Source organism: Cinclus cinclus, chromosome 16 (genome assembly GCF_963662255.1).
Source record: "Cinclus cinclus chromosome 16, bCinCin1.1, whole genome shotgun sequence".
Classification (NCBI taxonomy): Eukaryota; Metazoa; Chordata; class Aves; order Passeriformes; family Cinclidae; genus Cinclus; species Cinclus cinclus.
The window spans coordinates 5,566,491-5,580,379 of NC_085061.1; the positions used below are offsets into that span (position 1 = coordinate 5,566,491).

Consider the following 13,889-nt stretch of genomic DNA (forward strand, 5'->3'; position numbering starts at 1 on the left):
CTGTCCCTGCCTGGGGGATGCAGAGCTTGTGCTGGGGGAGCCTGGCAGGGAGCAGGGCAGCTTGGTGCTGAGATCTGGGTGCCAATGACACCCTGAGAGCCAGCAGGAGCTGCTGCTGGTGCTCTCAGGCAGCTTGGAAACCATGGGCATTTCCATTTCTGCTGCTGTGGGGCTGGCAGGAATGTCTGTGGCTGGTTCTGTGCTGTTCCCTTCCCTGCATCACTCCGGGGAACTCTGCCAGGTGCTGGCTCAGCTCCATCCACTGCCCTGCCAGGGCTGTCTGAGCTCACAGGGACCCTGCTGGGGCAGCCACTCCATCCACTGCCCTGCCAGGGCTGTCTGAGCTCACAGGGACCCTGCTGGGGCAGCCACTCCATCCACTGCCCTGCCAGGGCTGTCTGAGCTCACAGGGACCCTGCTCGGGCAGCCACTCCATCCACTGCCCTGCCAGGGCTGTCTGAGCTCACAGGGACCCTGCTCGGGCAGCCACTCCATCCACTGCCCTGCCAGGGCTGTCTGAGCTCACAGGGACCCTGCTCTGGCAGCCACTCCATCCACTGCCCTGCCAGGGCTGTCTGAGCTCACAGGGACCCTGCTGGAGCAGCCACTCCATCCACTGCCCTGCCAGGGCTGTCTGAGCTCACAGGGACCCTGCTGGGGAAGCCACTCCATCCACTGCCCTGCCCGTGGCTGATGGGGTGACACTCTGCTGGGCTGGGAACCTGTGAGGAGCTGGAGCAGGGGATTGAAAGGATTTTTTTGTTGTTGTTTATTTTTGGTTATTTACTGATTCATTGGGAGGGTGAGGCAAGGCATATCTTTGTGGGAGCAGCTGGAAGACTAATTTCTGACCCTTTTCTGGTCCCAGCTTGTGCCTGTTCTGCACTGGGACAATTTCCAGCCTGTATGGCCTGATTTCTGTGCTCAGTCTGGGGCTCTGCTCTTGTAGGGGTTCTCTGGATCAGCACTGTTGGGTCCCTGCCATAACAGCAGGATGCAATGGGATGGATGTGACCTCTTACAGGAGCAGACAATCTCCTGACACTGTTGCAGGATCAGCAGCTGTGGGCACATTACACCCTGGGAGTGTCTCAAGGATGCTGTGCCAGGTTGTATTTTTCTTTCTCTAGTTCAGGCCTCTCTGTGCCTCTCAACGGATGCATGCTAAACAAGTGCAGGGGAGTGCTGCTTTTTACAGGAATGTATATTTAGCTTTTCCCCGCCTCGCTGCAGTCCAGTCGCTGCAATAGCATGAGCTGTTCCCAGCTCACAGCCCTGGGAAGCATTGCCATGGGTGACACTCCATCCAGCACTGGCAATGATTCCAACCACGTTCTGCAGCATCAAGAGGTTTTGGTGCTTCTAATTCCAACAGCAGCACATGCTGGACAGCTGCAGTGCCTGGGCAGCTGTTGGTTCATTTGAAGCATCTTAATTTTATAATGCTGTTTCTGGAATCCCTCTGCTTTGGTTGCATAAAGAATTGTGAAGTTCAGGGCAAGGGGGAAAAAGTGCTGCAGTGCATCTTGTCCTTTTTTCTTCTTGCCTACAATGTTGTGGTTGGGTCTTTGGGAGATTCATGGTTTTTGCCTGCTGTTTGCTGGCTTCTATATCCTTCAGATGCCCTGTTGTGGCTTCCTGGTTCTTCATGATACTTGGCAAAGGTTAGAGAAGTTGGAGGGGTGCTCTGGAATTGCCCAGGGATAGTCTACCAGCTGTTCATAGACAAACAAACAAAAAAAATAATCCCCTATTGTCCTTTCCTCTTACCTTCTCTGTCTGCCAGCACTGACCCATGACCCAGGGACAGTGACCAGAGCAGCCAGCTCCTGTACCTCTGGGGAGTCCCTAACTCCCAGAGTGAAATGAGTCCCAGACTCATAGTGTTCCAGATGTTTGAGATGTTTGGGTTGGCCCAAAGAGCTTTGGGTGTGGAATTTAAACCACAAAACCTCTCTTTGGATGGTCATGAGTGGCCATGGCCCAGCTTGGTACACCGCAGCAGCAGATGGAGAGTTGTGAAACAGATTTTTCTGGGGCAGCTACATTGCAAGCACATGGCCGAATTTTGAGTCACTGCTCAGCAGCAAGTACTCACTCTTGAGCAAAAGCAAAAGGCTATGTTCAGTCTTTTACTTGGCTGAAAACTGATAGAAGAAAGTGAGATAATCCCTTACTGGGCTTTCACAGAACTGAAATCCTTGTCCCTGCCCAGTGCTTACCATCTTTTTTTCTTGCTTGATTTGGGAATGCAGAGCCTCATCCTGTGGAATTGTGAGTGAGCTGCAGTGCTTTGCTCTGCTCCTTTCTCCATGCTTGGACAAGTGGGGGCTACATCTGCTGCTCATGCAGTTCAGTGTACTGACTGTGAGCACAGAAAAATGGGGCAGAACGAGATGGCATGAGTTGTGCTGGGTGCTTGTATCTGGAACAAGATGAGACATCAGTCAGAGAGTGGTGCACATCTTGAGGAGTCATCCATGTACTTGTCTAAAGAACAACAGTTACTAGCTGAAGTGGCTTTTTGTATTGGTTAAGATGTGCAGAGGGAAAATTGCCTGGTAGATCTCTGGAATTTATTTTTTTTTTAATAATTTGAAGTTTGGTACATTTGGTAGAGGAGCTACCAAACCTATGAGCTCAGTTTGGTGAGAAGGTCAGCATGGCCCCTCCTCTCCTAGGCATGGGGAAGGGTGGCAGTCAGGGGTGCAAACTTCTCACCACTTCCTCTGTCACCTCCTTTTCCCAGTGCTTTGTAGATAATAAAAACTTTATAGATATAAAAGCTTTATTGCATAATGTCCAGAGGTGTACAATTGAGTTTTGCTCAGGCTCCTAGTGTTCAGAATAAGTGTTCAGAATTTACATTCGCAGCTTTCAAAAGTGCCTGATGTCTTGGGTGTAAAGTCTGAGGCACTTGGAGTGGCTGCTCGTCATTTCATTCCCAAGTGGTGGAGCCTCCTTTGGTGCCTCAAATTGGGCACTCAGCCTTGAGAATTCTTTGAGTCACCCAAGTGCTGAGGTCTACCCAGTCCTTCAATCCTGACCAGCCACAGGGTTTCTCTTCTTGTTTTCTTTTTCTTTCTCTTTTATTTTCTCTTTGCTGTTGGCTTGTAAACCTGTTAATTCATATTGATTCCTTTAATTTCCAAAGGAAATTGCTACAAGGTTAAGGTAGTACTGACAGAGGCCATTTCCTACATGTTTTTAATTGGTGTTTAACCATTCTGAAAAATAGTGTTGGGGTGAACTGGACTGTGCATGTAAAGCAATCAAACAAAAAAGGAACCGGTTAGCATTTTAATTGAGAATGTTGTGATTTTGCATACTCAGATTCAGTTTTAACTTCTCCAAATCCATAATGCAAGGGTTTTATGCCTTGGGAACCAAACCCCTGTCTTTTTGCTCTCCTCTGGCAGCCTGCTGCTCTTGGTAGGGGGATGGCCCATCAATCCTCAGGCTCTACAAGCTGAGGTGATGCACAGAGAGCCTGGAAGAAGCCCCCCAGCTGTCTCATGCCTCCACAAAGCTATTTAAAAGCAAGTCCTCACAGCAAGAACTTACTAGATAGGAAAACAGTGTGAAGCTAGACAGGCTTTTAGTCTATGCTACAGTGGCTCTCCTTGCAGTCTGAGCAAAGAATTTGGACTGGGACTTAAAATTTCATTAAAGCAGTTGTTTGACAGAAACCTGGCATAGCTGCATCCACCAAGCTGCCTGTGGAAAGCATGTTGGCTTTTGCTGGAAAAGCCTCTGACAAATTCCAGAAGCTACAAGTTTGGCTTCTGGAAATGGTGTTTCTGGATGACATTAATGTATTTTGTCTTTCTTGGACTTGATGGTGCCTCACAAGGATGCAGTTTGACAAGGGTAGTGTGTGGTATTTGATGTCTTTTGGGCCACTTTCACCTCTGGCTGGGGTTTAATGTCTCCAAAAAAGTCACAGTGGCCATGCAGCATCTGTGGGTGTGCTCTGGAGTGCATCAGTCAGCCCAGCTGAGAGTCCTGGGAAAAAATAAACTGGAGACTGAATTTGGCTGGCCAGCACCTCCTCCACACAGCACACTGAAGCTTGCAGCCGCAGTTTGATATTAAACTGCTTGAGCAGCTTTTCCTGTGGTGCTTTTTGCTGTGAGCTTTGAGTGGGTGGGACATATAAAACTGCTCCAGTGGCTTCTTCTGGAACCTTCCTCACTGGCCCTTGGGCAGAGCCCTTGTTTTTGTGTGGGTGGTCAGGAAAGCAAACAAGTGCCAATAGTGTTGGCAGTGCTTTGTCAGCCTCTGGACCTGCTGCCTCCTCAGTGCAGTCCAGTCCTTGCCCGTTTGGGAGACGAATTTTCCCTTATTCTGTTGGAAATGTGGAGTTCCTAAGTGTTTTGTTTTCTAGGTGGGGTTTTATGATTTGCCTCTAGGATTTTGATGAGTACGAGCACATTTCTGTTCTAATTGCCAAAAAATGGCAAGTTCCCTGTAAGCAGCAGCCTGACAGACTTTAGGTGGGCTGTTAAAGCTTTTGGAGTTGATCCTGAAAACTTTGCATCTCCGCAGTTTAGGAATGATGCACTTAAATTTTTCTAACAAACACAAATAATATATTTGCTTATTTGCTACATTATCCCATCACCAGACATGCAGTAAAATAGCAGGGGGCTGTCACAGAACTGGTCACAGGACTCCTTTTGGAGTCAAAGGTGGATTTGGATGGAGGCTCCTGTGCCTCCAGACGTGATGTCTGCCCTGGGTTATGTACACACATATTCACGCCTGGAAAAGTACATTTCAACTAAAACACAGCAACAGATATTTCCAAAGCCCCTGTAGATATACTGAAATTAAGATCAGGTCAGCAGTCTACTGAAGGTGGTGGCTGTTTTCATACAATCCCTGTATGGTTTGAGGGTCTTTTGGATGGTCCCTGCCCTCCAATTGCTCTCAGGTCCTGTAGGTCCTGTAGATCCCAGGACACATTCCTGCTCCTCTATGAATTCATCAGAGCTGTGCGAGTAAAACTGGGATTTTATGGCAGGATTGCATCTAGTCCATGAGAGTGAATGGGGTCAAATCCCTGCTAAGCTTCTCTCTTGCAGTGGAGGGAGATGGTGAACTCCTCGCTGTCCTAGCTGGGTTTTTGTTTTGCTTTCTTTTACTGGACTTATTCTGCTTTCTATAAATAACCACTGGAGCAGAAGCTGCAGCTGATGGCCTCGCGCTGAGTTGTCCAAACTGTGGTTTGCTCTTGGTTTGTCCTGGGTTTTGGGAAATTATTGCTGAAAGAGTTTGGGTCTGTGATGATAAGGGAAGGGCAAGAATGTGTGAACTGCCAGGAAGCTGCTGGGAAGGTGGCACAGCTGGATTCCCGTGTGCTCTGGGAATTGCCATCGGAGCCGCTTTGTGTTCAGGGCCAGATGCTGAGAGAGGCCCCCGGGAACATTTTGCAGCTTCTCAGGGTTCCCCTTTGTGGTGGTGCCTGCTGGGTGCCCCAGGGGTGCCCTCTTGCACAAGAGCTCTGCAGCCACTGCTGCAGTGCCGGGGGCAGTCAGGCCCTGCAGGGAAGTGTTCCCCCAGGGATGAGCCCCGCAGCAGATCTGGTGTGTGATCTGCATCCTACAGCAGGAGTGCTTCCCACTGCTGCGCATGAATCTTAATTTGTACTGTATTTAAACCCCCGTGCTGGAAGACTGGCTCTCAGAGACTCGGAGCAGCTGCAGCTCCTGCTGAATCCACTGACGTCAGCTGGAGCTGAGGGTGGTGTGAATTTTCTTGCTCCCAGTTCGATCCCTAATCATCTTGTTGAGCAGGTCCACGTTGGCTTCAGTGATAACAAGCTGTCCACAGCAGCTGGCCATGAAAAACTGCAAGAAGCGTAGAAAATTCAAGTATTTGTGTTTATTTTATGATTAAATTTTGGTAGCTCTGCTGATTACTGACAGCATTATAGAACAAGCATTTGGGTGCCACCTTTTGGGTCATCAGTCTTGTATGTTTGTGGATATCAGATCCAGAAGAGGCATCCTGCTGGATCCAGAAGAGCCCCTTGGATGCTGGATGGGGTTTGAGCGACCCCATGGCAGGGGAGTTGGAATTAGATGAGCTTTAAGGTCCCTCCCAAGCCTTTCTATGATTGTACAAAGTGCACCTGAACCTCCTGAGGATGGGTTGCACCCAGAGCAGAGCACACGATGGCAGCAGAAGGGAGATGGGTGTTCAGAGTTCACAGTCAAGCTTGCAGGTGTGTAACAGCTGAAGATCAGTCCTGGAAAGAGGAGCAGAAGGGGAGAGGCAGACTTTTTGCATTGTTTCCATTACAGCAGGAGCTCACAGCTGGGTTTTGGGGGCAGGGAAGCAGTGGTGCTCCCCAAAGGAGGTGTCCTTACCAAGGAGCTGACACAACGCGGGGAACAAAATCTATGTAATTATTTCCTCCTTTATTGCCAGGAAACCAATCACAGCCACAGTTCTCCTTGGATAGTGTCTTTCAGATTTACTGAATGTGTTTGCTGTACCTGCAGATGAATTTTCACATGCAATGTTGGTATGTTTATATTCTTTGAGCATTTCTGGGATGTGCCTGCTGGAAAGATACCATTTAGTTTGCATAATCAGCAAAAAAGAAAAGGTGATTAAGCATATGAACAGTTTTCATTGGCAGAGAAGTTGATGTGTTGAAATGTGATGGTTTTACAAAACACCCAGTACTGGGGATCTTTTACTGTCTTCAGTGTAGGCTGCTCCAAAATATCTGCTGTGAAGCTGGGATAACACATGCCTTTATTTCTGACTGTGATCTGCCTGCTTGGGCTATTTAGGGTTCTAGGGCAATTAAGAAATAAGTTCAGTTAAAAATGCTTTGAAGCAACTTCCAGCATATTCTAGATCAAAGTTATTTCACTGGTTCAAGCACTCATGCTGAAATGAAATAGTAAAAAAAAAATAACCTTTGGGGTATTTTTTTTTCCTTTTTGGAAATTGAGGTCTTGGTGTATGAATCAGTGTTATCATTTCAGTATTAAAAGTAGAAGGACTTTTTGATCATATTTGCTGCCATGCATCATAGATTGCTTTCTTAAACTTGGCACTATGGGCTGTGGGTTTGGAAGAGCTTGGCCAGATGGGTTTTCAGCACCTTCTGCTTCTGTAGTGGTATCCTCAGGGCAGTAATCTCTTTTGTAGGTAGTTGGGTGTTTTCATTTACTGATCCTGTTCACTGAAAAATGTGGTCTGAGGAAATTAGGTCTAAAATGGTTCATATACTGAGGGAATTTTTTACAGAGGCTGATTGGGTGGGTGCGAGCAGGCTGTTCTACTAAATCTGTGCATTTTAAAAGAATAAGTTTCCAATAAAATTGGTTGTACAAAGAAATTATTTATTGTTGTCCAACAATAAACAGAAGAAAACCTTGACTCCAGACTGTACAAAGGAAATTTTTGGAGGACTTCTAAATCACACTTGTGCTTTGATTGAAGAATTAATGGTTCTGGCTTCTTTCTTAGTGTATCTTGGACTGTGCCTCCTTTTGTCTGTATTTTTTTTTTCCAGACTACTGCGGGAGCAGTGGATCAGAGCCAAATACGAACGAAAAGAGTTCATCCACAGTGAGAAGCAGGAGCCTTATTCTGCAGGTAGTGAAAGACACCCTTGGCAGATAAGTTTTTTGATGTTCAGCACCTTCCACTTTCTCCCTCTGTTTATATGTTCTTTATGTTGATTATTGCCCACATGTCATTAAGTAGAAGTAAGTAAGTAAGTAGGTAAGTAAGTGGTCTTTTGCACAAGATCCCTCCTGGCATTCCGTGTATTTGATTTGGAATACTGGGAATTTGGATACCTGATGAAAACAAATCAGTTATTGAGTTTCTGTTGGCTTCCACGGGCGGTTCACCAGGAGCAAGTCGGACCAAGCACCCCTGGGTTTGTTTCTGGAAGCAGAAGGTGTGGAGCTGGGTTGGAGGTAAAGGATGTTCGTGTCCTCGAGCTGACTTTTGCTTTGGAGAGATGAAGTAGCACTGTTAGCCTGGTTTGGGTGATGCTGGGTGTGTGCACCACGTCCCCCACTGTCCCAGGGATCTGTCACTGTCTTTGCACCATGCTGCAGGTGTCAGCAGTGGCACCTGGTCTCCCTGTAGCTCAGTCAGTGCTTTGCAGTTGCAAAGGTGCAGCTCGTGTGACAGAGCTCATGTCAGAGCTCATTTCAGCAGGGTGACAATGGCCTTGCAAGGGGCTGGGATGGTAGAGCAGCAGGTTGGATGATTTTCTTGCAGAAGGGCAGGATTTGAAGAGCAGACACAGTGCTCCACTGTGTTTGTTGTGTGGCTGCACCAGCATGAAAGTGCATCAAATTAGCTGAGTATTTCTTTGCTATATGTAAGTGGCATTTAATTTATTCTGCATATTAAGTAGTTGACACCAGCTATCTGCTTGGATGACTCTGGGATAATTTTATTAGCAAAGACCATGTTACAGATTAAAGGTTAAAATATTATTTTCATGATGCTTTTCAAGACTAATCATATGCAGGTAGCTCCAGCAGTTTGCTGTTATGAAAACCACAATTAAATTCTGATCTCATATATTCTCAATTTATGTTTTGAGCATTTCAGCTCTGCTGTATTGTGTACATGAAGAACACAGTAAGTGGGGAGTATCCATATTCATAGAAAGTACGTTAGGCACATTTTTATTTTAGATTTTTAAAAAAGCTGTCTGCTGGAGTCGGCCGTATTCTATGAACAATAAATAATTTGATTTCTTAGATAATTTTGGAATGGATCTGCCAATGTGTGTATAATACCCACCCAAGAATAATGTTTACAGTTTCTACTGTTCAACTTGTGGGTATAAAAGCTGGGATTCAACGAAGTACTTGAAGAAAATGCATAATTTTAAGCACATGATGAGTCCTTTAGACTCGAAGAAGAGTGTGTACCTGGTTAAAGTGAAGTACGTGCTTCAGTGCTGTGTGGGAAGAAGGGCAGCGTGTTCTGAGCTCTCTGAAAGATATTATAAGAATAATTCAAAGAGGAGTTTATTTTAGCAGTGTATTTTGTAGGTGTTCTTCAGTAATGTGGCTGCATAATATTTAACTGCATGCTGAAGTGATAAGGTTTTCTCACCTCTCTTTGAAGTTCAAAAGCCATTAAACACAGAATGGAAGAGAAGAGGGTGAGCCATTTTCAGTGAGCAGTGCTCTGGGGAGGAGGAGGGGTTGGTGGAGGCTGGTGGGCATCATGTACATGCTGTATAAGTGATTTTAGGTTGTGAATTGTCTTTGAGAGTGGCACTGTCTCCAAAATCCAGCATAGGAGCCATGCAGATGACCTGGGATGTCATTTGTTGATTCTTCTGGACAGTAAATTCTGAGGGGAGCTTTGGCTAGGTGGCTCCTTTGTAGGGGGACCAGGTTGAGAAGAAAGCTGGGGATGCACACACCAAACTCCCAGTGCCAGCTTTCCCCCTGTGCTGCACCATCAGCCCACAGGTGTAGCTGCCCACCTGTCCTTCACCCTGTGCCAAAAAGTGCTCCTTCTTCCAGCCTGTCCTGCAGAGCAGCTGGTGTGCAGTTTTCAGCTCTCTGTTAGGCTGGGACCTGGTTATTTCCTGGGGTTGTGTCCTGAGAAGGGAGCCCAGGGGAGTCCCTGAGTCCTGTAGGAAAGCAGCACACTGAACCTCACACAGTCATTTAGGTTGTAAAAGACTCTTAAGATCGAGTCCAGCCATTAACTCGGCTCTGCCAAGGCCACCACTCAGCCATGTCCCCAGCAGAAACGTTCCTGGGTGTGTTGGACAGTTCTTGTGTCATTCCAGTGACATGGGGCTCTTTGTCACTGTGCTGTTCGTGGTGCTGGACCTCCTGTGCCTGGTCCTGCCTGGCTCAGCCCAGCTGGGGATGGCAGAGGGTCTGGGCTGTTGCTTTTTCCCACTTTTGACCTGAAGTGTCTGTGAGCAAACCGAGGTGCCACCGACACCAGGGTGCCTTCCTGCCCACCCCACATCCAGTTGTGTCTCGCTGGAGTCTACCTATATCTCTGTTTCTTCCTAATGCTGTCTCAGACCATTTTTCCTCACCCTCCTGAATTCCCTGGAGCAGTGTCAGGTTACCAGTTTCTAAGCATAAAACATTTTGTTGCTAATAGAAATGTCAGTATCCATTTTCTCATGTTTGCTGGAAGATTTAATTCCATTTTCCAATCCCAGGGGCTATTTTGCATTCTGATATTTGTTCAATAATTGCATTAAAAATAAGAAAATGCTGTATTGGAATAGTTTTGAGCAACATCCTTTTCCAGGCAGCTTGATCAAACTGTGGTCAGAAATTCAGTGTCTTTCAGAATATCCTTTGGGGAGAGACTGTCTGGAGCCTGTAGATGCCAAGCAGAAGCTATCACAGCTGAACTGCCAGACTTAAGAGAAATGAGCCTCGGGACAGGAATGTCAGATGTGCGGGTCAGGGCTGAGAGAGTTGTGCAGGGAAGCCAGGCAGGAGGATGCAGCAGACTTCAGCTGCTGGGGAGGGGGATAAATAAGAAGCAATGTGGGATGCAAAGGCAACGGTTGCCCCAAAGGTCTTGCATATCTCCCAAACTGCTGGGAAACATCTGCCTCATGAGATACGGAGTGATGCCAGGTTACAGGATCAGAACTGGGAAACAAAGACATTTCCCACGTGCAGAAATCTGCACGGTGGGCAGCACTGAGCATTGAAACCAGCTCTTAAGGCTGGCAAGAGCCATGGCTGTGGATCCAAGGGTCTTGGTTCAGTCCCTAAATGAGATATTCCCTCTTGGGGGATGTGCTGCTGTTGGTGCAATCACAGCCACTTACCCTTGGTGGGACATCACAGTGGAAACTCCTGTAAGGGAGATTTAGAGTTCCTTGCTCCCCGAGGGAGCCTTGGAGCACAAACCACAAACCTGGTCTCAGCTTTCACCTCCTCTGCTCCCCATCAGTGTTTCAGACTGATGGTTCTGTTGTTTATGAGTGTATCAGCACCATTGATTTGAGAGTGAGCAGTCAGTCTGAGTTCAGATGGTGCAGGAGATCAGTGAAACTGTGATTAAATGTTGTGGTGATCCACCATTGCTCTCAGAGACACCCTCTCATACGTTTGAGCTCTTCATTCAGCTGTAGTATGAGCTAAATAATTTGTTTGGCCTAGCCAGGCTTTATGAAACAAAACATTATTTACACCCCAGCAATCCTAATTAACACCATAGCCACATGCCTTTCTCTAGCAGTACATTTGTTGTACAACAGCACAGAATGATACCAGTCTTGAGGCTCTCACATTAACGTGTTTCAGGTTGGCTTTATCCCTTCTGGTAAATGAACTGGAAAAATTACTGTCAGTCTCCAGCTAATTGTCCTTCCTAACAGAGTTTAGTGGGGCATGGGTGCTGAATTCTCCCAGAAACAGGGGACAGTTGTAATTGCCATCTAAGTCTGGATCTGTATCTCAAGGCAATTGCAAGGTTTGGTAAATTTTAAACGTGTTTTGATCAGTTTTAAAAAGCTTGGTTGTTTTCCACTGCTGTTGATAGATGGCAGTTACGGCAATGCTTCCCAGAGGACCTGCTGGAAGTTAGTTCAGTTGGGTGCTCTTGATTTCTCTTAATCAAAGAGATTTATTTTAAAGGAGAGGTGGAGGAAGCAGAAGGGAATAGCAGTTGCAGGACTGGAGCACTGTGATGATGTAAACTGGTCAAGGTGCAGCTGCTCTGATGCATCTCAGGCTACAGATGAGAGAATGGGAATATGGCCAAGAGAGAGCAAAAGGCAATTGTTTGCTTTTTGAACTTAGATTTCACTGGTCTCATTCATTGTTATTGGGAAGCTGGGGCTCCTCAACTGATAAAAGTTGTCATAGGTCCCATGAAAGTGTTGGAGGAATCCAGATTTGCACCAGTTGAAGGTTTAAAGTCTTTTCTTTGGGGTGGAAGTGGGAGGACTGGGATTATTTGACTGGTAGTTCCACAGATGAGTGGGATGACCTGCTGAGTTGCAGGGTTTTGGGCACAATTTTGGGGGTATTAGCAAAGTCAGTGATGGTCAGGGCTTTTGGCTCTGTTAGGTTGTATTCCTGTATTTATAGCACTGTGGACTGGATCATATTGTCACTATTCAGGTGGGCTGTGGTTTATTCAGGTAGCATTTCTCTGAAGGTGCCTATTTGCTTGTACTATCTTCTGTCAGCACCCTAAGGATTGCTTGGTTTATGTGTTGTTTCCTATTTGTCTGCAAATATGACGGCAAAATAAATTATGAAACATAAAAGAACACCCTAAAATAGTAAAATCTGTTAATATGCACTTTCCATTCCATGAGGCTCTTGCATAATTTGGGCAGCAGTTTGAATTAATTTTCCCCTCCACTCACACAGTTGGAAGGAGCTCTGATTGCAAAGCACTGGAGAAACACAAGGGACACAAAAATGTCCTTTCTCAGTGTGAGGAAGACACCTTATTAGCTCAGTGTGACCTGCAGTGATGTAATGCAGTTTATTTTGGGCCTCCTCAGACAAAACAGTGAGCAGTGTTGCAGTTTAAATCCAATTATTTTAACTGACAGACCTGATCCTCTGCTGTCTCTTACCCCATTTCCTCCAGCTAGTGAGGAACTGTGGGTGTCAGAGCGACACCAGCTCTGCTGTGGGTTTTTTCACAGCCTCAGAAGAAAATTACAGGGCTGAGCAGCACCCAGGGAGAAAACCAGTGCTAATGGCAGCCTCAAAGGGCATGGGGTTTTCTACACATCAGACAGCCCAAAGCACTGAGCAAAGAAATAAAGGATCAGCTTGAGGGCTCCTGGTGGCCTTTGCTAAGCCCTGAACACTGGTGTTCTTTATGGAGATGTTTGTGCAGAAGGGGGTGTGAAGCCACACCAGAACCATCCCCTCCCTTTGCTCTGCAAGCACTGGCAGTAAAGCCCAGGGTGGAGGTGGTGTGGGAACAGGAGGCGTGGTGACACTGTGGGTGGAGGGATGGGTGGCTGGGGACAGGCAGGGTCTTCTGATCTGTGGGTGCTTGCAAGAAGAGAGGGGGAGAGTGGAGAGGGCCTGCAGGCTCGGGGGAACCTTCTGTGCAGTCTGTAGGGTTTTAATGCTGCACACTGTTGGGGGGGAGGTCGTGGTAGAAGTGTGCTCCTCCAGAGAGGTGTTTTCCTGTCACATACACAGGTTTACCTGTGCCAGCAAATCACTGCCCTGCCCAGGCTTGGCTGCAGCTCCTGTTCTGCAGGGAAGAACAATTGAACCAGAAGAGAAAAGGGTGAGAAGGTTTAAAGAAAGAGCAAAGACCCTGTTCAGGGCACTGTAGTGGTATGAGGGTTGTGGCAACAAAGTTGGGCTCTCATGAGAGATGCAGGAGAGGCAAAGGTGGGCTTTTGGGTTTTTTCCCCTATTTCTTGTGCTGGTTTATGCTGTCTGAAAGTCTTTATGTGGAGCACTGCTCCATCCCACTGGACCTGCTCCATGGTCAGGGCATCACCCCGTGGCTAGGGAGAAACCCTGTGGGAGTGTCTGGATAAGGGTGAGACACAGCTGTTCACACAGGAGTTGTGTGAAACCAGCTCCTTGCAAGTGGGCAGAAGTGCCATAAGTCCCTCCTGTAGCATCCTTTAACTGCTCACAAGACACCAGACCTGCATCTTAAAAGTGCTAAACCAAAACTCTATTGCTAAGGTGTTGTCAGCTAAATCAAGAGCTGCTTTTAGCGCAGGGAAGGATTTGAGCCAGCTCGTGTGTGTGGTCAGGATGGTAGCCAGCTGCCATCTCAGCTTCTCTCATGCAGACCAGCAGGAAGATTTAGTTCACTGTTGTTTTTTCCCCTAGTGCAGCCCACATCCTTGGCTGATGTTCCTCTTTATACTTCCACCAACTCCAGGGCAGCTCTTGTGG

At 47.0% G+C, this 13,889-nt stretch overlaps 1 protein-coding gene across 2 annotated transcripts in view; it reads left to right on the plus strand.

Moving 5' to 3' along the window:
• The window catches only part of ADAP1 (ArfGAP with dual PH domains 1), a 49,851-nt gene that overhangs the window by 12,477 nt on the left and 23,485 nt on the right, over positions 1–13,889 (plus strand). The window contains exons 1-2 of one of the 2 annotated variants that reach the window (XM_062503389.1): positions 6,673–6,692; positions 7,538–7,620. In XM_062503389.1, the coding sequence (XP_062359373.1) occupies positions 6,673–6,692; positions 7,538–7,620 (103 nt within the window). Of the gene's footprint in view, positions 1–6,672; positions 6,693–7,537; positions 7,621–13,889 lie in introns of those variants that run through there. The other variant, XM_062503388.1, reaches the window with a different exon arrangement.